Here is a 24,332-nt window from a genome sequence, read left to right on the forward strand (position 1 = left end):
AAATAACTATGAGGTGAGTAGACAACTTCTATTCCAAGAAAATACCGTAAAAAGCCAAGATATGTCATATCAAAGTTGGTTTTAAGCACATCTTTGATATTATTAACTCTCTGTGTTTCACCTCCTGTGATTATCATGTCATCTACGTAAAGTAGTAAGATCACCATCCTTGCATTGAAGGACTTAACAAACAACGCAGTGACAATAAAACAAGATTTAAAACGAAGTTGTCATCACATTACTGAACCTATCAAATCAAGCTTTAGGTGCTTGTTTTAAGCCATACAAGGCTTTGCGTAATCAAAGAGTTTTCTCATGTGCCAAGTTCAAGCCTAGTGGGGGGCCATGTAAACCTCCTCGTCCAGATTACCATTCAAAAACACATTCTTCCCATCCATTTGAAATATAGGCAATTTTTTAATCGATGCTATAGCAATGAGTGTTCTAACAATTGTAATTCGAGTAGCTGGAGTAAACGTTTCATCGTAGTCAATTCCATATTCTTGATTGGATCCCTTGGCTACTAACCTAGCTTTGTATCTTTCTAATGTTCCATCATATTTAGTTTTTACCTTGTAGACCCATCTACATCCTATGGTATTTCTTCCTTTAGGCAGTATTTGAATTTCCCAGGTTTGTGCTTTTTCCAAGGCTTCTAATTCATCATTCATCGCTTTAATTCATTCTTGATGATTTTTAGCTTCATGATAAGTTTTCGGTTCTGAATATGAGTATATGGCCATAAGGCATGATCTATACCTTGGTTCAAAGGAATCATAAGATACAAATCTACTAGGAGCTTTTACAATTCTTATGGATTTTCTAAGACTAGACAAATCTATATCTTGGTTTTGAGAATACCTTTCTAAAGCACATCGTGGATGATCTTCAGTACACCGAGCATAGGTTTGTATATCATTGTGAAATGGGTCTATATCATTAACACTCCCATTCACACTCTCACTTGCATTATGCATGTCTTCATTTATACTCTCATGTGTGTCATGGATATTTTCACACCGTTCATGTTCATTGACAAGGTAAAAAAAAATGAATAATCATAACTTTCTTGGATTTTTTCTTTGCAAAAACCAATTTCATTTTCAAGAAAAGTGATATTTCGAGAAACATACAATTTGTCTCTTTATCGCCGACCCCAATTGTTTTGGGATGAAGGCGTAGTTGTTGTTGTATACAATTTGTCTCTTTCAATGTCATAACATATATATCCCTTTTGACTTTCACTATAGCTTAAAAAAACACAAGAGATTGCTTTTGTAGAAAGTTTGTCATTCTTATTAGTAAGGACAAATCATTTGCATCCAAAGACCCTTAACCTTTTATAATCGGGAGATGTTTTAAAAAAATTTTCAATAGGAGAGATGTTTTCAATGTTTTTGGAAGGCATTCTATTTATCAAGTAGACTGCCGTAAGGGCGGCTTCGGTCAAAAAAACTTTTGGAACATTTATAGACACAAGTGTTATAGTGGTTTCAATAATGTGTCTATGTTTCCTTTAGGCTAGTCCATTTTGTCGAGAAGTGTATGAACACGATTTTTGATAAACAATCCCATTTAGGCCAAGATAATTTTTGAATTCTTTTGACACAAATTTCTCCCCCGTTATCGATTCTAAAGATTTGAATATTAGTTTTAAATTGATGCTTAATATAACAATGAAATGTTTTAAAACACTCAAATAATTCCCATTTTTGTTTTCGAAAAAATATCCAAAAATGTCTACTATAGTCATCTACAAACACAACATAATAGGATACCCCTTCTTTGGATACGACTGGAGCCGGTCCCAATACATCCGAATGTACTAACTCAAATGGGTTCTTAGTTATAAAATGTCTAGGTCCAAAGGGCAAAAACTTCATTTTGCCAAGAATGCAATCTTCACACACAAAATCTCTTTCTTTATAATTTGAAAGAAATGAAAACAAGTGTAAGTTGGTCACGCTAGGATGTTCTAGTCTTTTTTGCCAAATTTCTATATCTTTATTTTTCACAAAATTACAAAACGGTTGTTTTGGTAACTCAAGATTGTCCACAACATAGAAATCTCCTCTTCTATGGCCTCGCCCAATCGGCTTCCTGGACTGGAGATCCTATATTAGACAATCATTAGATGAAAATAATACTTTACAACCATGGTCCGTAATTTGAGAAACTGATAAAAGATTTAAATTTAATTTTGGTACTACTCTAATATTTGGTATATGAAAGATTGAATGCTTTTGAAAAATCTAAAAACTTTTGATTTTCAAAGATGTTCTATCGGCAGTTGAAACATAAGAGTCATTTGGGTTAAACTTACGTTCGGACAATATGGACTCATTTGGTATCATATGAAAGGAAGCACCGGAGTCAATGATCCAAAAGGTCTTACCATGATCACCATTTCTAGATATGGCCTCTCATGAAAAGGATGAAGCTTGAACTTTAAGCATAGGTTGTAACGCCTCCATTAGTTGAGCCAATGAGAGCAAGCCAATGCACTTGGAGTCGTCTATCTCACTCCTTTCAACCAAAGCAAATTTTTCTTTATGATCATCCTTCTTTCTTTTGGGACAAAAAGGCTTGATATGTCCCAGTTCGTAACAATGACAACAAATTGTCTTTTCACCTTTTTTGTATTCATGATCACCCCTCTTTTCATTCCTCTCGTAGTTGTTGGGGTTCCTTTCATTCTCATTTTTAACAAAATGAGGAGGTTCGTAGCTTCTAATATGATTTTTGGGCTTTGACATGGCAAACACATATTCTTCATCTTTTAAAACAGAAGGTTTCTTTAATCTATTCTCTTCCATAGTCAATTCTTTAAGAGTTTCCACTATGAAAGAAATACCTTTCCTATAAAGGAGAACTAACTTGGTTCCCTCAAATTCGGGTCTAAGTCTGTTAATAAATTGGTAGAAATGCTCCGTTTTAATTTGGTTTTCACGGAGTTCTACATCTTGTGGGCAATACTACTTTGGCTCAAGAAGAGACAACTCATTCCAAAGAAGAGAGAGTGCATTATAGTATTCTCTAATGCTCATCTCTCCTTGAGTCATGGTTCTCACCTTGTTTTGAACATTGTATATGTGTGCAATATCTTTAAGACTATACACATCTTTAAGATATTTTCATGCATCACTAGCGAAATCAAATTTCGCCAAGCTAGAACATTTGTGGATGTCCACACTATTGATGAGCCATCCAATTATTTTGGAATGACCCATCCTCCACTCTTTCCATTTCTTTTCATAGTCGGAAACAACTTTACCCATTTTCTCTCCTTAAAGTGCAACCTCCTTCCCATTCTCAATTTTTGAAGTCCCATTCCATTTCTTTTCATAGTCCGTTTTTCCATATTTTGTGTTTTATTATGGATGCTCACATCGCATAGTTAGTATCGTTTAGGCATATGGGAATGGAAACCATTACCTCCCTCTCATTCTCCATTTCTTTACAATTCGAAGAGAAAGGGTAGAGAAAGAGAGAGTGGGGAAGAAGAAGCGAAAGATAAAGAAAAAATAATACAACTTTTTTGAGAGGTGGCATGCTTCCAGATGCAACAATTCACTATTTGTTGTATCCGCTGAGCTCACGATCCTCCTCTTGATATTGTCACGAACTTTCCTCTAAAAATTGCTTTTGGACCACCAAAGCTATGATACCATGTAATGAAATGGATTGAATCCAATAAACATGCAAAAACACACTTTCAATCAAGTAGAATACTTGATTGAATCATCAAACCACCCACACAAGGGTCTAACAAATTTGTTATTGCATAGTCACTAAAAAATGAGTTGAAAATACAAGGCCATAAAGGGCCTATTTATAATACAAATGGACCACTAGGGAGCAGCCCCACTATGGCTGTTGGGCTGCTCCCAAAAGTCATATTTATGACCGTTGGGAGCAGCTCCAACAGCTATATTGGAGCTGCCGCAAAAACACAAAAACCAAAAAAAAGAATGCAAAATAAAAATAAAAGATAAAAATAAAAGTAAAAGATTGTCGGCCCCTAATGGGCTGATGCCTTTTACAATAAAAGACCAAAGTACCCTTGCTGGGTATTTCGGTTTACAACAAATATATATATATCTTAACAATTTTCATAAGCTTTGACAATCAACGATCTGAAATTTTCATAAATTTCCAAGCTTAAAAATTTACATTTGTTCATCAAAAAACAATGATCCAAGTGTTGTTTCATAGCATATCAACTATGCCAAACAAATATGTGGCGGCAGATTTGCGAAAAACACCCTGGAAATCCCCATTAGCTCGTGGTAGGCACCTATTCCCTATATGTATGTATGTATGTATGTATATATGTATGTATAGATTGCTTTAGTGATAAATTGTGATTATTACTTTTCATCATGGTAGTTTAAGGTCTAATACTTTTATATATGTGTTCCTACTATGTTGCATGATTTGGTTTAATTGTTTTGCTTCATATCTTTATATGCTTTACGTGATACACAAATTCCTTTAGCAAGGTTTTATGGGCATTAGGAATGCCTTTTTAAAAAAGTTGGAAAAAGTTGACTGTGTGATAACTACATCATTTTCACCCAGGTCTCTGCCATGATCGAGAATGGCTCCTGCAAAGCCCAAGTGGTGAAGTTCTTACACAAAAAAAGGTATATTTAAAATCCCGTTTCCTTCTAATGTAAACAAAACATTCGAGCAGATAAGGAAATCGAGTTGTTAACTTTTAGTGTAGCAGTGAGGTTGAGAAAAACGCTATTAAGGTTTTGTTTGGGAGCCGGAGATGAGAGGGGAGATGGTATTTTATGAGGTTTTAATAAATACCAACTACCCTCACAGGTGCTTGGGAACCCTGTTTTGGGAGAAGAAAAAAGTGTCAAGAGTGGAGATGGGCTATTTTCAACTAGATCTTCACAAGGATGTTGTTGACAACTCTAGGCTCATCTCCCATTTTCTTCTCACTCCCATACCTCCTCTCATCTCCTCCCCAACACCGGCTCCCAAACAGAGCCTAAATATTAGCTTTAGTGAGACAACCAATGGAAAGGGTAGATTTGGATTCTCATTGGTGGACATAGTGACAGGTCTATGTCAATTGCTAATAGTTATCTAGCATCAAATGCATGTGTACCTCCATGTAAGTTGTCATTTTATATCACTAATTTACTGCCTGAGAATTATGTTTTATGAATTTGTGACATATTAGACCTTTACATTCAGCATCTTTTGGATGTAAATAAAGTGGAAAAATGGAAAGTGGAAAAATGTAATTACGCGATCAAATTGCATGATGATAAAGTGGAAAAATGTATATAATTGATTTCTCGTATATAAGGTTGATGCTTTTGTGCACCAGATCTTTCTGTTGAATGTTTGTTCATTTCATTTGGACTTCATTATTAATCATAAGTACCATTTTTGTAGTTAAAAGTCGAGTCTGGTTTGATTTGGACCCAAAATCAATGTCAATATTCTTCTCATATTCAAAAGTTAAAGCTATGAAGCTAGGAGATCCTAACAATTTGAAGCATAGTAATTGGTCTGACTTCATCTGCTTGGCTCTGAATACTGATTAGGGTCTAAACTGTTTAATTATTTGCTTTTCAATAGTTTTAAAGTCCTTTACAAAACCTTTTTTCCAGCATAATTGTAACGCCCCAAATTTCATACTTGCAAACCTTTTCAGATGAACTGGCAAGAGACTAGAAATATCTCTTTCCTTCAGAGTTTGTTTATGAAATCAGTGGAAGGCTATTCTTTTGTTAAATCATAAGGCAAGTTGACAACTTTGGGCACGTTAGCTAAAAGAACCAAAACTCACAAGATTCGGATATCCCAAGAAAAATCCGTTACAAATCCAAAACGTCCAGGACGTGAGCTAAGAGCAGGAAGAAGAAGTCTTGAAGCCATCTTGCAATCGCGCCATCGCCCGTAGTGTACCTAATCATCACCTGTACCCATAGAATGGGTTAGTTTCGCGAAAAACTAGTAGATGCACAAGAGAGACTACAAGAAACTGAATTAAGTATATTTAATTTAGTAGGTTACGCAGTTTAAAGCAGATATGCAGTTAAACAGGTAAGCAATGCAAGCAAGTGAATAATGCAAACCCGTAAGTAGTACAAGCGAATAAGTAGTGCGAGCGAGTAAATAGTGCAAGCAAGTAAGTAGTGCAAGCGAGTCAGCAGTGCAAGCGAGTAAGGTGTGCAAGCGAGTCAGCAGTGCAAGCGCGTAAGCAATGCAAATGCGTAAGTAGTGTAAACAGTAAGCAGTTCAAAGCAAGTAAGCAGTGCAACTGACAAACGCAACATACAATTCAATTGATCGTAGGCTGTGAACCACCACGCAACTAGCTTGTTCTCGTTCCTAGAACGAGGTCTCTGCATTGAATCAGTATCAGGACATCGTTTGTCGCTCTCACGACTTCTAACAAACGCTTTGTCCTGAACAACCTTAATCTATTCCCATCTCTCAAAGCCTTACGCGGCCAAAAATCACCGGTTATGACTCACTAAGGCGTCATACTTTCCTATAAAAGCCCACCCTTCCTTAGAAGGTCCAAAACATGATCACTAACTCAAATCGCTAACGATTTGATTCTCACATCTGAGTCCTGCATGTAATCATGCTAAAACAGAAAGTCGAAGCTATAAATTTATAACTGGCTGTCTCAAACAATCTCAAAAGAGCATCACAACTCACCATAACTTTTTATGGTAAGCAAAAACACAAGATCCACGTCCGATCGCTCGGTCCGGGAGATATACGACCTAACAAGGAATTACCGCCCTAGAGGGTATACCTGGTCTTGGACCATACACTTCCTCACAGGAGTTCACCGTCTTTGCGGCTACCCGTTCGTGGACAGTGTACATCCTCACAAAGATTCTGCCGCTCTAGCCGGATTACCCGATCATGGAAATGTACAACCTCACAAGGAATTACCGCCCTAGATGATATACCTGGTCTTGGTCATACATACTCTCATAACGAGACCTTTGGGAAATCGGTCCCCAACAAACGCCATATCCAATGAAAATCATTGGATACACGCATCAACACAAATGACCGCTCTCAGGGTCGATAGCCACTATTACAATCAACAAGATCAACGCCGGATCACCTGGTCTGGGAAATGTATAACCTCACAAGGAATTCCGCCCTAGATGGTATACCTGGTCTTGGACCATACACTTTCTCACAGGAGTTCATCGTCTTTGCGGCTACCCGTTCGTGGACAATGTACATCCTCACAGAGATTCTACCACTCTAGCCGAGTACCTGCTTTGATCATACACGCCCTCGCAGATAATCCTTGGGAGATCAGGTCCTTGACAAACACCTTACTCAGTGATACATACATCAATAATCGACTGCTCCGAACCACTGACCGCCTCGGGGTCAGTAGCCACAATATGGGCACACGCATGTATCTCAGCAATATGCATCGTATCACTCCACACAGAAGCATATAATCCTACGGATCGTATTATTGCCACAAGGAATATTGCAATCCTCAAATAAGACCTCAAAGCATGCGTAAACGACACACGAGAACACACAGATATGGTAATCCAGTTGATTCTATGGGCGAAGAGTAACTAACTCTATCTGATAGCCAAACAAAACAACTGAATAAGACAAGCACTCGTAACAATGCTCGTAAAACATACAATTACCATAATATGGCTCAGTCCATCAACAAGTAATTAAATTAATCGTAAGACATCAACCATTGCATTGCAAGCCATTCATAAGCTATACACGATAAGCAATCATACAGCAACAGTTATATCACAATATGTAAGCAGCTTATTGTTAGAAAGTAACCCTATCGTTTACGGGGAGAGAGAAGAGAGAGAAGAGAGAGAAGAGAGAGATCAAAGGAGAGAGAGAAGAGAGAGGCAAGGGGGTTCAGTCGATCGTGACTGCCCTCTCATTCTATTAATAACAAGAGTGTAAAACACTAAGGTACTAAAATACCCCTTAATACAAGATTAATTTACATCATACATAAACTGGGTCTGGACCTGATCCATTACATAAATGGATCGGGTCAGACATATACATAATGAGGATAATGACGACTTCTTTTCAGCCTCCCTCAAGTTGTGCATGGTGTTGGGCCATGAACAACTTGTTCTTCAGAAACCAAAATCTATCCTTTGTCAACCCTTTAGTGAGGATGTCAGCAACTTGTTCCTCAGTTGGCACATACATAGGCTCAATCTCTTTGTCTTCAACCTTCTTCCTAATAAAATGTTGATCTATTTCAATGTGCTTTGCTCGACTACGGTGAATGGGATTGAATGACATGTTGATGGCACTTTGGTTGTCACACAACAACAGTGACCGAGCAATTGGTTCTCCCATTTCTGTCAGGAGATGTCTTATCCATGTACTCTCGGCCGTGGCAGTGACCATCGATCTGTATTCAGCCTCAGTGCTTGATCTAGCAACCATTTTTTGTTTTCTACTGCTCCAGGATACCAAGTGTGGCCCAATGAAGCTGCAATAACCGGATACTGATCGTCGTTCGTCTGGATCACCCGCCCAATCAGCATCAGCATAAGTGACAATCTCATGGCCCCCGCCTGGATCTAATTCTTTGTTATATACCAGCCCATCACCAACTGTACCCTTTAGGTAGCGGAGTATACGTTTGACTGCCTCCATATGTGACATACGAGGTTCATGCATGAACTGGGATACCTGATTAACCGAATATACTATGTCAGGTCTAGTAAAAGTCAGGTATTGCAACATGCCAACTAAACTGCGATACTTAGTGGGATCTTCATATATATCCCCTTCTTGTAAACTCAATTTCTGATGAATGACACTTGGAGTTGTTAACGGCTTACAATCTGTCATGTCTGCTCTGCCGAGAATGTCCAACGTATATTTGTGTTGAGTAAGGGTAAGTGTATCATTTCTGTTATCAACTTCTACCCCAAGAAAATATCGCAGCTCTCCCAAATCTTTCATCTTAAATCTCTGATTTAATAACTTCTTCACCTACTCAATGTGACTTTTACAATTCCCAGTGATGATGATGTCATCTACATATATCAACAGAAGAGTTGTGACTCCTTGTTCATTGTGAATAAATAATGAGTGATCCAAAAGAGACCGAGAGAAGCCATGCCGTTGTATTTCTAGAGAAAAGCTGTCGAACCAGGAACGAGAAGCTTGTTTCAAACCATAGAGTGCTCTCTTTAATTTGCATACATATTTTTTGGCGTCTCGTTCTGCATATCCAGTGGGTTGTTCCATGTAGACCTCTTCTTTTAAATCCCCGTGCAGAAAGACATTTTTTACATCCAACTGGCACAATGTCCATCCATGTTTAATGGCTAGACTCAACACAATGTGAATGGTCCCCATTTTAACTACAGGACTAAAAGTTTCATCAAAGTCTTGGCCTTCCTCTTGTGTGAATCCCTTGGCTACAAGTCGAGCCTTGTACCTTTTGATGCTCCCATCTGGTTTATACTTTATCTTGTACACCCATTTTGACCCAACAACATTTCTGTTCAGCGGTCTAGGTACAATCTCCCATGTCCCACATTCATGTAAGGCTTCCATTTCTTTATTCATTGCTTCTACCCATCTTCTAGAACTCGCAGCTTGATAAAACATGAGAGGCTCATCCTCTTTACTTATGGATGTCAAGAATAACTGAAAATCCAATGAAATTTTTTTATAACTTACCCACCTGTCAAGCGGATGTCGAATCCGTGAGGATTTTCTGATATCCATTTGCTGCGAAGCGGATGATCCAGATGGATCCGTATTCCTACAAGGAATGAATGAGGGCTCTTTCTCTCGCCGGGTGTACACAATACCCTTATACCTTGTTGGCTCCAAGTCATATGTAACAGTTTCCTCCGTTTGAGTCTCATTGGTTGAACCCTTATGTGGCTCCTTCTGACTGCAAATTTCTGGACAATCTACTTTACCATTGGAGAAGAGTTCTGAATTTAACCAGGGGTAGTATACCTCAATGTTGGAGCTTGAGTTGTCAGTATCCACCATAGTTGAATTATTATCCTGATCAACAAAGTTCATTTCATCGAAAATAACATACCTTGATATTTTGACACGCTTACTCAGGGGATCATAACACCTGTACCCTTTGTAATCTTCTGCATATCCTATAAACCTGCATTTTAAAGCCTTATCTTGGAACTTGTGCCTGAGTGAGTTGTCAATGTGAACATAGCAAAGAGACCCAAACACACGTAATTCATGATAATCAGGTTGTATGCCAAAAAGAGAGAAGTATGGTGACTTATTTTCTAAGATACTCATGGGCAATCGATTTATCACATGAACTCTGGAGTGGAAGGCCTCAGTCCATAATGATACATGGGAGCTGCATCATGCTCATTGGAGTCTCAACAATATGTCGATGCTTCCTCTCAGCAATCCCATTTTGTTGAGGTGTATGAGGGCAAGACACTCTTCTCTTTATCCCATTATGTTGAAGAAAATTAACAAAATCACTCGAGGAGAATTCACCTCCTCCATCACACTGGAAATTGAGAATGTTGGTAGAGAAATGATTTTGAACAAAAGAATGAAATCTTTGGAACAATCCAAAAACTTCTGATTTGTGCTTCATAAAAAATATCCAAGTATAACGTGAGTAAACTATCAATGAAAATAAGATAGTATTTACTGCCAGAAAGGGAAGTAATTGGGGCAGGACCCCAGACATCTGAACAAATGACCTCAAATGGCCTTGAAGCTCTTTTATTGATGGAAGCAAATGGTAAGACATGACTCTTACATAAAAGACAACTAGAACACTTTGTATCAACGACCTCTGAACTGAGACTGGACTTAGGAATAAGATTATTTAGGACAAGTTTTTCAATGAAATGGCGACCACAATGGCCAAGACGACTATGCCAAAGTCTTGGCTTATTACTTTCAGAGACAGTAAATGTAAAATCAGAATAAAAAACTTGACGTTGGTGAAGCTTCAAGGATGAATAGTTGAAATGAATGGAGGAAGGATCTTCTTGAAAGATGTACATGTTGCCCCATCGTTTTCCTTCAGCGAATGTCCTCCTCGTGTGAAGATCCTTGACATAAACAGAAGAGGGAGTAAATTCAACTGAAGCATTAACATCATCAACAAGTTTTGAGACAGAAACAATATTCTTTTGAATATTAGGAGCATGGATGACACTTGGTAGTTTAAGAGAGGACTTTGACATGTGTATAATGACATTTCCAGTATGTGAGATTGCATGATGGGATCTATCTCCTGTGACTATGCTATTCTTTCCAACATAAGGTGTAAGAGTCAAGAGTTTATCTACATCACCCGTAACATGAGTAGCTGCTCCGGAGTCGACATACCAAATTCCTTTGTCATTTTGCTTCATGTTCAATCCTGCCAAAGCTGCCAACAACAACTCCTTTACTTCACCATCCTTCCTAGACTCTGCTTGTGGAGTTTTCCCTTTGTTTTGAGGATTAAACCAACAATTTGCTTTAATGTGCCCTTTCTTGTTGCATAGGAAACAGGTGGGAATTGATCTTTGTTCCTGGATATTGGGTGTTGGAAGTATGCCACGACCTCCATAGTTATTTCTCCCTTGGCCTCCTTTTCCTCGAAAAGAACTTCCTCGTCCTCGACCATAACTCATTCCCATAGCCAGCACATCTTGTGTTCCGAAATTCCCATGAGAGTCTTCAGAAGATCCTTTCAGATTCATCTCATATTGCAGTAATTTCGCACGAAGATCTTCAAACTTTGGAAGTTCTGGTAAACATAATAAGGTGGTCGTCATAACATGATAGTCTGGCCCCAATCCACTCAAGGTTTGTTGTACTTTATCCTTTTCACTGACAAGACACCCAACAACGGCCAGCTGATCTGTGATGCCTTTTATTTTATTCAGGTATTCCATAATAGACATGGAATCTTTCTTCAGCATTTGAAACTCTCGCTTAAGAAACATTATTCTTGCCTCAGAGATTTGTGAATATGTTTGAACTAACATATCCCACAGTTCCTTTGCCGAACATTCATCACGAAGAGCAATAAGGACCTCCTGTGAGAGGGTTGAAGTGATGTATGCCACTAGCCATTGATCCCTCTTCATCCAAGCAACATATTCTGGATTCTTGTGGAGAACAACAAATTGTTTTCCTTTATCGTCCGCCTTTTCTTGCGAAAGAAATTCTGGAGGTGGTGGGACCGATCCATCCAGATGACCAGAAAGGTCCTGACTCTTTATAAACGGGATGATCTGTCTTTTTAAGGTTAAGAAGTTGCAGTTATTTAGTTTTTGAGAGACTAATTGACCGAGAAAACTTGAGGACAAACATGATTGCCCGTGAGTAAAGTCCATTTGATGAATATGTTTGAACTGACACTTAGGTATGAAAAACAAAAAACAGAGGGCTGATAGAGTACTCGGCTGACAGAGATGATAGCAGATCAACCGACCAGTCAGAGTACTCGGCTGACAGAACCAACAGTGATTAGCAGGGGATAATCGGCATAGATTTTAAAGGAAAATCACAGAAATATTTTCAGATAAGGGAAAACAGAGATTAGCATGTGATACTCAGTAGGCAGTTCTTTTTTGGAACCAACGAAAAACACCAGGAGACAGCAGTTTAATCACTGATTAACAAAAGAAAAAAAAACTTTCTTGATCTGAAAAAAAAACTACGCAGTTTCTCACAGAATACCAGGAAGAAAGAAAATCACAGATAGGAAGAGGATCAAGTTTTTCTTTTTCACATAGAAAGGGGAACCTGTACTTATCGTTTCCAGATTTACGCTGATTCACGGATGATAGATCAGATTTACGCTGATTCACGGCTGATAGCTTCACTCCCAGATTCAATCAGATTCACGCTGGCAGCCTCACTCCCAGATTCACGCAGATTCACGCTGGCAGCCTCACTCCCAGATTCAATCTGCTTTGAGATCCACACAGATTCACAACTGACAGATCCACGCAGATAGGCTGACAGATCCACGCTGAAGGCTCACCCAACAAGGTTCACGCTGATAGGCTCACGCTGAAGGCTCACCCAACAAGGTTCACGCTGATAGGCTCACGCTGAAATCCACGCAGGTTCACGCTGGCAGCCCTTCACTCCCAGATGTCGCGTAAGGCTCTGATACCATGTTAGAAAGTAAACCTATCGTTACAGAGAGAGAGAAGAGAGAGAGAGAGAGAGATCAAAGGAGAGAGAGAAGAGAGAGGCAAGGGGGTTCAGTCGATCGTGACTGCCCTCTCATTCTATTAATAAAAAGAGTGTAAAACACTAGGGTACTAAAATACCCCTTAATACAAGATTAATTTACATCATACATAAACGGGTCTGGATCCGATCCATTACATAAATGGATCGGGTCAGACATATACATAATGAGGATAATGACGACTTCTTTTCACTTATAAGACAAGCAGCCACATCATTCCTAGTTGCCACCAGTTCGTAGATTACGAGTTGTATGCAATCACATCAATCATAAGAGATGCAAGCCAACAAGTGCTACGCTACAATAAGCACCAAACAGTTCGACCAAGGGGTAAAGCAAGTCACATGCTAATATGTAGCAACTGGCATAATGCATTCATTATAAGCATTTAACTAGTACGAGAAACTCCTTATTACTTCGCAAAGAACTGCGTAAGCAGTTTAACCAACTAGAGTAGCGCCTTGACAGGTGTGCACAGCTCAACGAGTAACATACTGAACTACCGAGCAAGCAAGCGATCGACCAGTGTTTACAGACTTTATGTTTCGATATTACTGCCTGCGGGTACGCACAGGCAAAACGTAGAAACAACTGAGACTAGTTCGGGCGTCTGTTATTCTATGCATTTTCAATAATCCGAATAGCTAGTTGAGTCCGCTCCAAAGGGGACGACTTTAGCCGAGAGAGGATTCTCCAGAGGTTGAAAAGCAGTGCCACGGATGCATCTAACTTCTGCAGAAGTGTTGAGCTAACTTGTTGTGATCATCGCAAAATTTTTCCTCTCGTAATGTTCTCTCTCTTCATTCTCTTTTCCTTTCTAATCCCTTATTTTCCTCCTTTTTGAAGGGAGAAAGATAAAAGACGGAAAGAAAGAGAGAAGAGAAAAGAAAGAAGATAAGAGAAGAGGAACTCTTTTGCGGGTCTCACTTGACCTTAATTTTTTTAAAAAATATTTGAAATAACTCGCCTCCGTTTTTTGAAATATTTGCGGGAAAACTGGGAGACGGGATCCGCTCGTCGGTACGAGATTCGACCGTTCCTGGCGCCTTTACCAGGGGTAATCGAATCAAGGGTCGAATTAATGCCTTTTGCTTTGCTAAGAAATTATCTAAGTATTTATCCTAAGTCTAAATGCACAAAGAATCATGCTTGTGCAAATGCATGCTCTTTATGAAAGTGTTTTTGAAGAATTCCCAAGTGTTTGAGATGAATCTGATAAAGTGAAGAAATGATTTCTATCTTAGAACTTAAGATTGAAGTTCTAAGTTTTTAGAATAATCAAGAGCTTGGGAATATGAATCTGGATTTGGAAAAATGATTTTTTGAAGTTTTGAGATAAAAGGAATTTTCAAAGTCATAAATGGACTTTGAATTAGAAGAGAAATGGAATTGAATCAGAAGGAAAGATAGAATTGGGAATTTTGATCAAAATTTGAAAAATGGAATTGATTTAAAAATTGGATTTTCAAGATGAAATTTGAGTCCAAGATATGATTCAAAGTTGAATTTTTGGATTTAGGATCCGAAATGGGAACTTGATCTCGAAATCTGAATGAAGTGGAATTGGTTTGAGAAGTTGATTTAAAATATGGGATTCAAGATGGGATTTGAATCTGGAATTTTTGGAATGGAATTGGATTCAAGGTTTTGAACCCAAGATGGTTTTTGGATATGAAAATAGAGTTGGACTCTGGATCCTAATATGGAATTGGATCTGAAGTTTGAGATCCAAAGTAGAATTGGATCCTGGATCCTAAGATGGAATTGGATCTGAAATCTGAGATCTATAATAGAATTGGGTTCTGGATCCTAGAATGGATTTGGATCTGAAGTCTGAGATCCAAAGTGAAGTTTGAGTCTGGATCCTAAGATAAATTTGGATCTGAAGTCTGAGATCCAATGTAGAGTTGGGCTCTGGATCCTAAGATGGATTTGGATCTGAAATCAGAGATCCAATGTAGAGTTGGGTTCTAGACCCTAAGATGGAATGTGGACCAGAAGTCTAAGATCCAAAGTGAAATCGGAGTCTGGATCCTGAGGAGGAATTGGATCTGGAGTCTGAGATCTAGCATGAGTGTTGAATCCTAGATCCTAAAATGGATTTGGAGTTAAATTCTGAAAATGAATCAAGAATCTCAAAGTTAATTTGAACTTTGATTTTGATTGAAAATGTGAATATAAAATGAATTTGGAATTTCAAAGTCAATTTGAACTTTGAAATTTGATTTGAATTTGAATAAAATGACTTTGAAATCTCAAAGTTAAATTGAACTTTGAGATTGAAAATGAAATTGAATTTTGAAAATGAAAAGGATGAATTGGATTTGATAAGGATCGAAGATAGATTGAAGAAGATATTAACATCACTTGGAGTTTTTGAAAAAGGAAGTTTTGAAAATATGATGCAATTCTATCCTATATGATGAATGAATTTGAATAATTTTGAAATTGGAATTTGAAAAACTATTTCATTCTTTAAATGAATTAAAATAAGATTGAAAATATAATACATTCTTGACTATGGTCATTGAATGTATTATATAGTAATCTATATTAAAATTCTAGTGAAGAATGAAACACATTTTTGTGCTTTTATAGATTTTAGAATGGAATTAACTCTCAATATACCCTGACTATGGCCATTGGTATATATATTGAATTAATTCTAAGTTAAACTCTGATAAAAGGTAAAATATTTAAAGAATATGATGATTTTTGAAAGAGGATCCAGTGTGGATCCAGTGTTATTTCATAAAAGATAAGAATACTAAGTCTTGTTTACACCCCGACTATGGCCGTTGGTGTAAATCATCAACTTAGATTTAACTTACCTTTTATGAAATGGTGCACGTGCCATTCGTGTTTCACCATTTGTGGGGATTTTGAAAAATACAGGAAAAAGTGCATGGAATACAAGTAATTCATGATATTTACAATGCTCATTCATTCTACCTAAGATAGAAAATATAAATTTTCATTCAGATATAACTATTACAATACATGAAATTGAATTTACAACTCTCAATGATGATCTTCTCCACATATTCCCTTGCAAGACACTTGATTAGTATGAAAAGAGAAAATTTGTACTTTATCATATGGGTGTTAAAGGTAAAAGAATGCTCACATGCCGAGGTATCTAAGATCTAAAAGTGTGGAAACATGATATATATTTATGTACATATATACCTATATATATATATACTTATATACATATATGTATATGGACATGAATGTATATGTGCATATATATATATATATAGGTGGAATGGTATGGAGTTGGGATGCAGCAAAGACTGCAAAAATTACAGAATTTGCAAAATGGTGTCACAGCTGTGTATGGATAGTGTGGAGTATGGTACATATGTGAAGGTATAGGCACAAAGTATATGTGACAGTGATATGAATGCCTAAGTGGATGTGTTGTGCTGAACCTAGCAGATATAACAACAGTGAGTGAAAGTGCGCTGAGGATACATGCAGGGTGGATAACATTATATTAAATCCAAAACATGCCAAATGCTAAGGAAATGATGATATGATATATAAAACATGTCGAAATAATGGGTGCAATTAATCTAACAGATGTTATGACTGGAATGACTAGTACTAATCATCATGGCTGAAAGTAACATTAAACCCAAATTACTTTTAAAAGGTGAAACCGACACATCTTCTAGGAAATGTGACAGTGTTGGTGGGTTTTAGGTAGTAGCTGAAGGTTTATGCTGCAGATGATGTATATCGACTGTGCATAAGCTGTGGCCGTGAGGTGAGGAGCAATATATCATAATGCTGTGTAAGTAAAGGGGATTAGGAGACATGAAGGCAGGTAAGTGGGAAATGAAGGTACAGGTGAATAGGCTGGAGGTTGTAATGATTCAGCAAGGTGGAAATGGTCTAAAGGAGTGGATGTTGTTGATATGAAGGGATTAAATGAGAGTATAGAGAATGATAAATGTGATACTGCATACAAGAGATGAAATGGGTAAGGTAAGTGAGTGGGTAATGGTTATGCAAATGGAAATGTGTTGTATTGACACATCAGAGAGTGTTATGCTTAAAGAAAAAAAAAAGTATGATATGTTGTAAGCATACCAACCAACAGGCAGTAGGCAGACATATCCCTTGATGATTTACGCCAGTTGGCTGTAATTCTCAGTCCAACATGAGTTCCACTTGTAACCACACCCACCTAATTCCACGTAGGGTCTAGCAGAACCCACATCAAACATACTAAGGAATAGAAAAACATAAAAAAATAAAAAAAAAAATAAAAAAAAAATATATCTCACGCAGGTAGTTACATCTGAATCCTCAATACATATGACAAGCAAGGTATCTCTTTTGATCCAACATGTTCTCTCTCCTGATCATGTTTTTCAAATAACTTGACATTAATTCAAATGCACTCAGAAACAGCCCATGTTGGATCAACTTACAATTCCCAGTTTTTTTTTTTGATAGATACTATAGCAAAATAGAAGAAGATAATTGTGAAAATACCATTGGTGGGCTGTAAGTTATAGCAAGGATATGGATGTGATACAACAGAAGATAGAGTCAGTGAATATACAGAAATTTAGATACCGTAACAGTTAATAGCAGGTATTTACAGGAACATGGAAATGAGATACGTAGTTGTCAATAGAAATAAATGAAAGCAAGCACATACCTGTACATGAAGGTGCAGAAAATAAACATCACAAGGCGTCCTGTGTGACACTATGACAGACGGATTGCTGAAATGAGGAATGTGGTGTATGAAAGAGGTATCGTGAGTCTCATCAAACTTTTCGAACTCATCTCCTTCCTCTCGAGTTCAAATCCTCCCAATAGGTGATACATTAAATATCCCACTTCTGAATTTTACGAAGGTTCCTCTTTTCATTGGAATATCCCAGCTTTGAGCTTATCTTCTCCAAGAAGTGATTCAAGCCCTTGGCAAGCAAGAACTTTAAAGACCAGAGTGGACAAGAGAGGAGGCCATGAATGCTATCCAAATTGTGAACGTAAGCACCACTACAGGTGTATAGCTCATCAACTAACCATTAATTGAAACATGCATCATATCTAGATGATATCACTGTGAATGTTTGGCTAATACATGAACTGGAGATATCCAACGATTGTTGCCTCCAATATTACCTTGAAATCTAAAGCCGCGAGAATTGTAAGATGCAGAGGTAAGAGATGGATGCTCAGGTGAAATACAACAGGCAAGTGTGTGTTGATGGTGATGCATGTTGTGAGGATGTATAAAGGCATGTATAATGCTGTGTAGCTATGATGATAAATGGGAAAAGTAACAACGGTGTATGATAACAGGTAAGGACGAATCCCTTAAGATACATAAGCCATGAAACAATTGCAAAATGGCAGGATACTTAGATGATATGTGGTACTGCAAAAGAAAGAAAAAAAAAAGAAATGAAATGTATAACAGAGGATTAGATGGGGATCAATGACGCAGGTGGTCTCTAACTATAACTCTTAAACAGATCTAAAGCAAATGACGATAGCTGTGAAATCTATATACTAGAGTCCTTCATTTGGTTAAGCAAATTACTCACAACAACTCACGCGTAGCTATACCCAGCCTTCCGATCACTGAGTGGGCATATGAAAACACAACGACCCATCAGTTGGCACGCAGTAAGAAACCCTCTGTTTGGACATGGAAACTTGAATATTCTAAGTCATTGGAGATACATATGTAGACGATGATACTTGGATAACTGATAAGATCATGGAGTGAATTTGCATCAAACTTTAATAACATACTGTTAAATATGGACGAAATGCAAGAAAGCCGTGGGTAAAAGAAAAGAAAAAAAAAGAGAAAAAGAAAAGAAAAGGGAAAATTCGACATGAATCGGGAATGCAAACACACTATGATAATCAAAATCAACATACCATCAAAATAAAAAGCAGAAATCTAAAACTTAAGAGACGATCAAAATAAAATAGGAATTCTCCATGAATGGGAAATAAGTGTAGGCATGAGAAATCTAAAAGCATAAGTGGGAAATCAGATAAGAAACTGAGAAAATCGAGCAGGAACAGATATTTGATCGAAAACCCGAAGAAAATTCAATGACGCAAGAGGGGAATGTTGGAACGAATGTTCCGTTGCTTTTGCACAAGGTAGGTTGGAGTTGCCATAGGCAACTCAACGTTACCGACGATGCTTTTGATGGAAGAGGGAAAAACCAGAAAAACCCAAAAAAAAGAAAGAAAACAAATAAGTGGAAGTAGAAGGGAGAGGAGGAATTCTTATCGTAATCTTGCAGGAATTTTGAAAGGGGGAGGAAAGGTCTTGCCTCTGTCACTGATTCGCTTGTATTGCCGGAGTTGAAGACCCTGATTGTTGCAGGATTAATTAATCGTGGCTCTTCAGAGATCTTGAAGCTTGGAGGTAATTCAGATGAGGCTTCAACTACAAGTCTCCTTCAGAATCCAAGTGCAGGAGAGGCGTAAATGGGAAAAAGAAGAAAAGGCATGGAAGGGTAGAAGATGGATCGGAAGGAGAAGAAGGTGGAGAGGTAGAAGACGATCGTGCATGAAGAAGGGTGCGGGGGTGAGAAGCGGTGGTTGTAGGGTTTGTCTCTACCAATTCTTAAAGAAGAGGAAGAAGCCTCTCGAAGGGGGGTTTGTTAGAGATAAGAGGTGAATGGAGGATCCGGGCGATGGTTTCACGATGGAGGGTGCGCCATGGTGAAGAGGGAATGGAGAGGGGGGCGACAGTTTTCCCTTTTCCTTATGAAGAAAAAAAAACCCTAAAGAGTTTTTTGCAAAAGACCCCCTCTCTTTGATTTTTAAATTTTTACAAAAAGGGGGTTCCCGAGGTTTTTAGCAAAATTAATTTTAAAAAAAAAAGACCTAAAATCATTTGCCTTTTCTCGTAGTTTTTCCATTTTTTTTGGTTTTTGTGTTATTTTTCAATTTTTTTTTTGTATTTTTGGAATAAGATCCTAAATCTTGTGAGAAAACAAAGATTGAAGCTAATTTTTTTGTATTTTTGCAAAAATATTTACAAAAGGGAATTTTTCTGAGAATTTAAAAGCTATTTTGAGAAAATTTCTTCAGAAATGGTTTTTGGATCCGGATTTTGAGGAAATATGGATTTAAAGTACTGGATTCGGATCCGGAGTTGATTTTGAATATAGCCTTATGGGATTTAATTCAGAAAATCTGAAGAATGACTGAGATTTAGCTTTGAAAACGCTTTGATTTTCTCAGAAAATGAGGTCAGGGGCAAAAGGGTCATTTTTACAATACTTTGAAAAATTTGGGGTGTTCACACTTGTATAGCTCCTTTTCCCTTAACTCTAATGACTGGGGAGGCCAGATCATTGCCCGTGGGGTGGTTGTTAACAACATGTCCATTGGAGTTTTGTACCGCTCTGTCCTCTCCTTTGACAGAACAACCAGAAGCGAATGTGTGCGTTAGGGGTTGCTTAACTAACGACCCATCCTATGCTGTGGTCTTTAAACCACTTGAGCGAATGTGAGGCCATTTATGTGATTACAACATTGTGCATTTAGCACTGTTAGAGGTCGCACAACCGTATCATTCGATTATCGCAGTACTAGACGTGTCGTGCACGACTACAAGTACTCTAAGATGAAGGGGGTATAATTCCTCAATAGAAGCCTCAACATGAGTGTTTCACAAAGATGTAAGTTTATCAACTTTACTTTATCTTTTGAAACAACAGTACCTTGTGCCAAAGTTATGCATGTGATTTTCTCGAATCTCATCCGCTATCAGGGTATCTGAAAAGAAGTCATCTCGGTGTAAATGTCTGACCCGATCCATTTATATATTGGATCGGGTCCAGACCCAATTAGTGTATATGTATATTAACATGTTCAAAGGGGTATTTTCGTACCCTAGTTTTTATTTTCTTAATACATTAAATAGATCGATAGGGTCAGCCGATGATCGACTGAACCCCTTTCTCTAAAACCTCTCTCTCTTCTCTCTCTCTCTCTCTCTCCTCTCTCTCTTTCTCTGTGACAGGCAAGGTGAGATCGAAGGCTCCTCGAGGGCTCTTTTCTTTCATGGTATCAGAGCAGCGTGACGACTGTGCCTGAAGAACTGTTTTCGTTTCTCGGTGGCTCGATCTCACGGTAAAAGACAAAAGCTTTTTCAAGGTGAGTTCGTGATATCGACCCTCTTCACGGTGAGTTCGTGATATCGACCCTCTTCACGGTGAGTTCGTGATTTTAAATTGATCCTCTCTGGAAATATTCACGGTGAGTTCGTGATTCTGAAATATACATCTCCGAGTTCGTGATTCTGAAACTGCTGCTTCGTGGGTTCTGGAAATCGACCCTTTCTGGAAGCATTCACGCTGAGTTCGTGATTCTGAAAAAAGGATATTTCTGAGTTCGTGATTCTGAAATTGCTGTTTCGTGACTTCTGGAAGTCTTTCTGCTGTGTGAAATTTTTGTTTTCTCTGAGTTCGTGATTCTGAAATATATGTCTCTGAGTTCGTGATTCTGAAAGGTTTGTGGCTTCTGGGAATCGACCTTTTCTGGAAGTATTCACGCCGAGTGCCCTGTCAGCCGAGATCTCGGTTGTGATATAAAAAAAAAAACTGTTCGTGATTCTAAAACTGGTGTTTTCGTGGGTTTTGGAACTGCTGTATCTCCCATTTCTGCTGATCTATACCTAAGTGTTAGACTAGGTTTCCATGGATTCCTCTTATGGACAGTCATGCTTGTCCTCAAGCTTTCTCGGTCAGCTAGTCTCTGAAAAATTGAATAACTCCAATTTTTTAACCTGGAAAAGACAGATCATTCCATTTATAAAGAGTCAGGACCTCTCTGGTCATCTGGATGGATCTGTTCCACCGCCTCCGGAATTCCTCTCACAGGAAAAGGCGGACGATAAAGGAGAACAATCTGTTGTTCTTCTTAAGAACCCAACATATGTTACTTGGATGAAGAGGGATCAATCGTTAGTGGCCTACATCACTTCAACTCTCTCACAGGAAGTCCTCATTGCTCTTCCTGATGATTGTTCGTCCAAGGAACTGTGGGATGAGTTAATTCGGACGTATTCACAAATTTATGAGGCAAGAATTATGTATCTTAAGCGAGAGTTCCAAATGCTGAAGAAAGATTCCATGTCTGTTATGGAATACTTAAACAAAATGAAAGGCATCACGGACCAACTGGCTGTTGTTGGGTGTCTTGTCAGTGAAAAGGATAAAGTACAACAAACCTTGAGTGGATTGGGGTCAGACTATCATGTTATGACGACTACCTTATTATGTTTACCAGAACTTCCAAAGTTTGAAGATCTTCGTGCGAAATTATTGCAATATGAGATGACTCTGAAAGGATCTTCTGAAGATTCTCATGGGAATTCAGGAACACAAGATGTGCTGGCCATGGGAATGAATTATGGCCGAGGAAGAGGAAGTTCTTTTCGAGGAAAAGGAGGCCAAGGGAGAAACACCTATGGAGGTCGTGGCATACTTCCGACACCCAATATACAAGGACAAAGACCCATTCCCACTTGTTTTTTATGCAACAAGAAAGGACACAGTAAAGCAAATTGTTGGTTTAATCCTCAAAACAAAGGGAAAACTCCACAAGCAGAGTCTAGGAAGGATGGCGAAGTAAAGGAGTTGCTGTTGGCAGCCTTGGCAGGATTGAATATGAAGCAAAATGATAAAGGAATTTGGTATGTCGACTCTGGAGCAGCTACTCATGTCACAGGTGATGCAGGTAAACTCTTGACTCTTACTCCTTATGTTGGTAAGAATAGCATAGTCACAGGAGATGGATCTCATCACCTAATCTCACATATTGGAAATGCCATTATACCAATGTCAAAGTCGTCTCTTAAACTTCCAAGTGTCATCCATGCACCTAATATTCAAAAGAACATTGTTTCTGTCTCAAAACTTGTTGATGATGCCAATGCTTCAGTTGAATTTACTCCCTCTTCTGTTTATGTCAAGGATCTTCGCACGAGGAAGACATTCGCTGAAGGAAAACGATGAGGCAACATGTATATCTTTCAAGAAGATCCTTCCTCCATTCATTCCGACTATTCATCCTTGAAGCCTCACTAACGTGAATTTTTTGATTCTGATTTCATATTTAATATTTCTGAATGTAATAAGCCAAGACTTTGGCATAGTCGTCTTGGCCATTGTGGTCGTCATTTTATTGAAAAACTTGTCTTGAATAATTTTATTCCTAAGTCCAGTCTCAGTTCAGAGGTCGTTGATACAAAGTGTTCTAGTTGTCTTTTATGTAAGAGTCATGTCTTACCATTTGCTTCCATCAATAAAAGAGCTTCAAGGCCATTTGAGGTCATTTGTTCAGATGTCTGGGGTCCTGCCCCAATTACTTCCCTTTCTGGCAGTAAATACTATCTTATTTTCATTGATAGTTACTCACGTTATACTTGGATATTTTTTATGAAGCACAAATCATAAGTTTTTGGATTGTTCCAAAGATTTCATTCTTTTGTTCAAAATCATTTCTCTACCAACATTCTCAATTTCCAGTGTGATGGAGGAGGTAAATTCTCCTCGAATGACTTTGTTGGTTTTCTTCAACATAATGGGATAAAGAGAAGAGTGTCTTGCCCGCATACACCTCAACAAAATGGGATTGCTGAGAGGAAGCATCAACATATTATAGAGACTGCAATGAGCATGATGCACGGGAGCAATCTTCCTGTATCATTATGGACTGAGGCATTTCACTCCACAGTCCATGTGATAAATCGATTGCCCATGAGTATCTTAGAAAATAAGTCACCATATTTCTCTCTTTTTGGCATACAACCTGATTACCATGCATTACGTGTGTTTGGGTCTGTTTGCTATGTTCACATTGACAGCTCACTCAGACACAAGTTCCAAGATAAAGCCTTAAAATGCAGGTTTATAGGATATGCAGAAGACTACAAAGGGTACAGGTGCTATGATCCTCTGAGTAGGCGTGTCAAGGTATCAAGGAATGTAATTTTCGATGAGATGAACTTTGATGCTCAGGATGCTAATTCAACCCTTCATACTGATAACTCAAGCCCCAACATTGAGATATACTACCCATGGTTAAGTTC

The 24,332-nt window shown here is 38.2% G+C and overlaps 1 protein-coding gene across 2 annotated transcripts in view; it reads left to right on the forward strand.

Annotated features, from left to right (window-relative positions):
• The window catches only part of ABA3 (molybdenum cofactor sulfurase (LOS5) (ABA3)), a 153,079-nt gene that overhangs the window by 57,407 nt on the left and 71,340 nt on the right, over positions 1-24,332 (forward strand). For both annotated transcript variants that reach the window (XM_090011444.1, XM_090011445.1), the window contains exon 17: positions 4,582-4,646. In XM_090011444.1, the coding sequence (XP_089867570.1) occupies positions 4,582-4,646 (65 nt within the window). The remainder of the gene's footprint in view (positions 1-4,581; positions 4,647-24,332) is intronic.

This window comes from Nuphar pumila, chromosome 6 (assembly GCF_984573655.1).
Source record: "Nuphar pumila chromosome 6, dmNupPumi1.hap1.1, whole genome shotgun sequence".
Classification (NCBI taxonomy): Eukaryota; Viridiplantae; Streptophyta; class Magnoliopsida; order Nymphaeales; family Nymphaeaceae; genus Nuphar; species Nuphar pumila.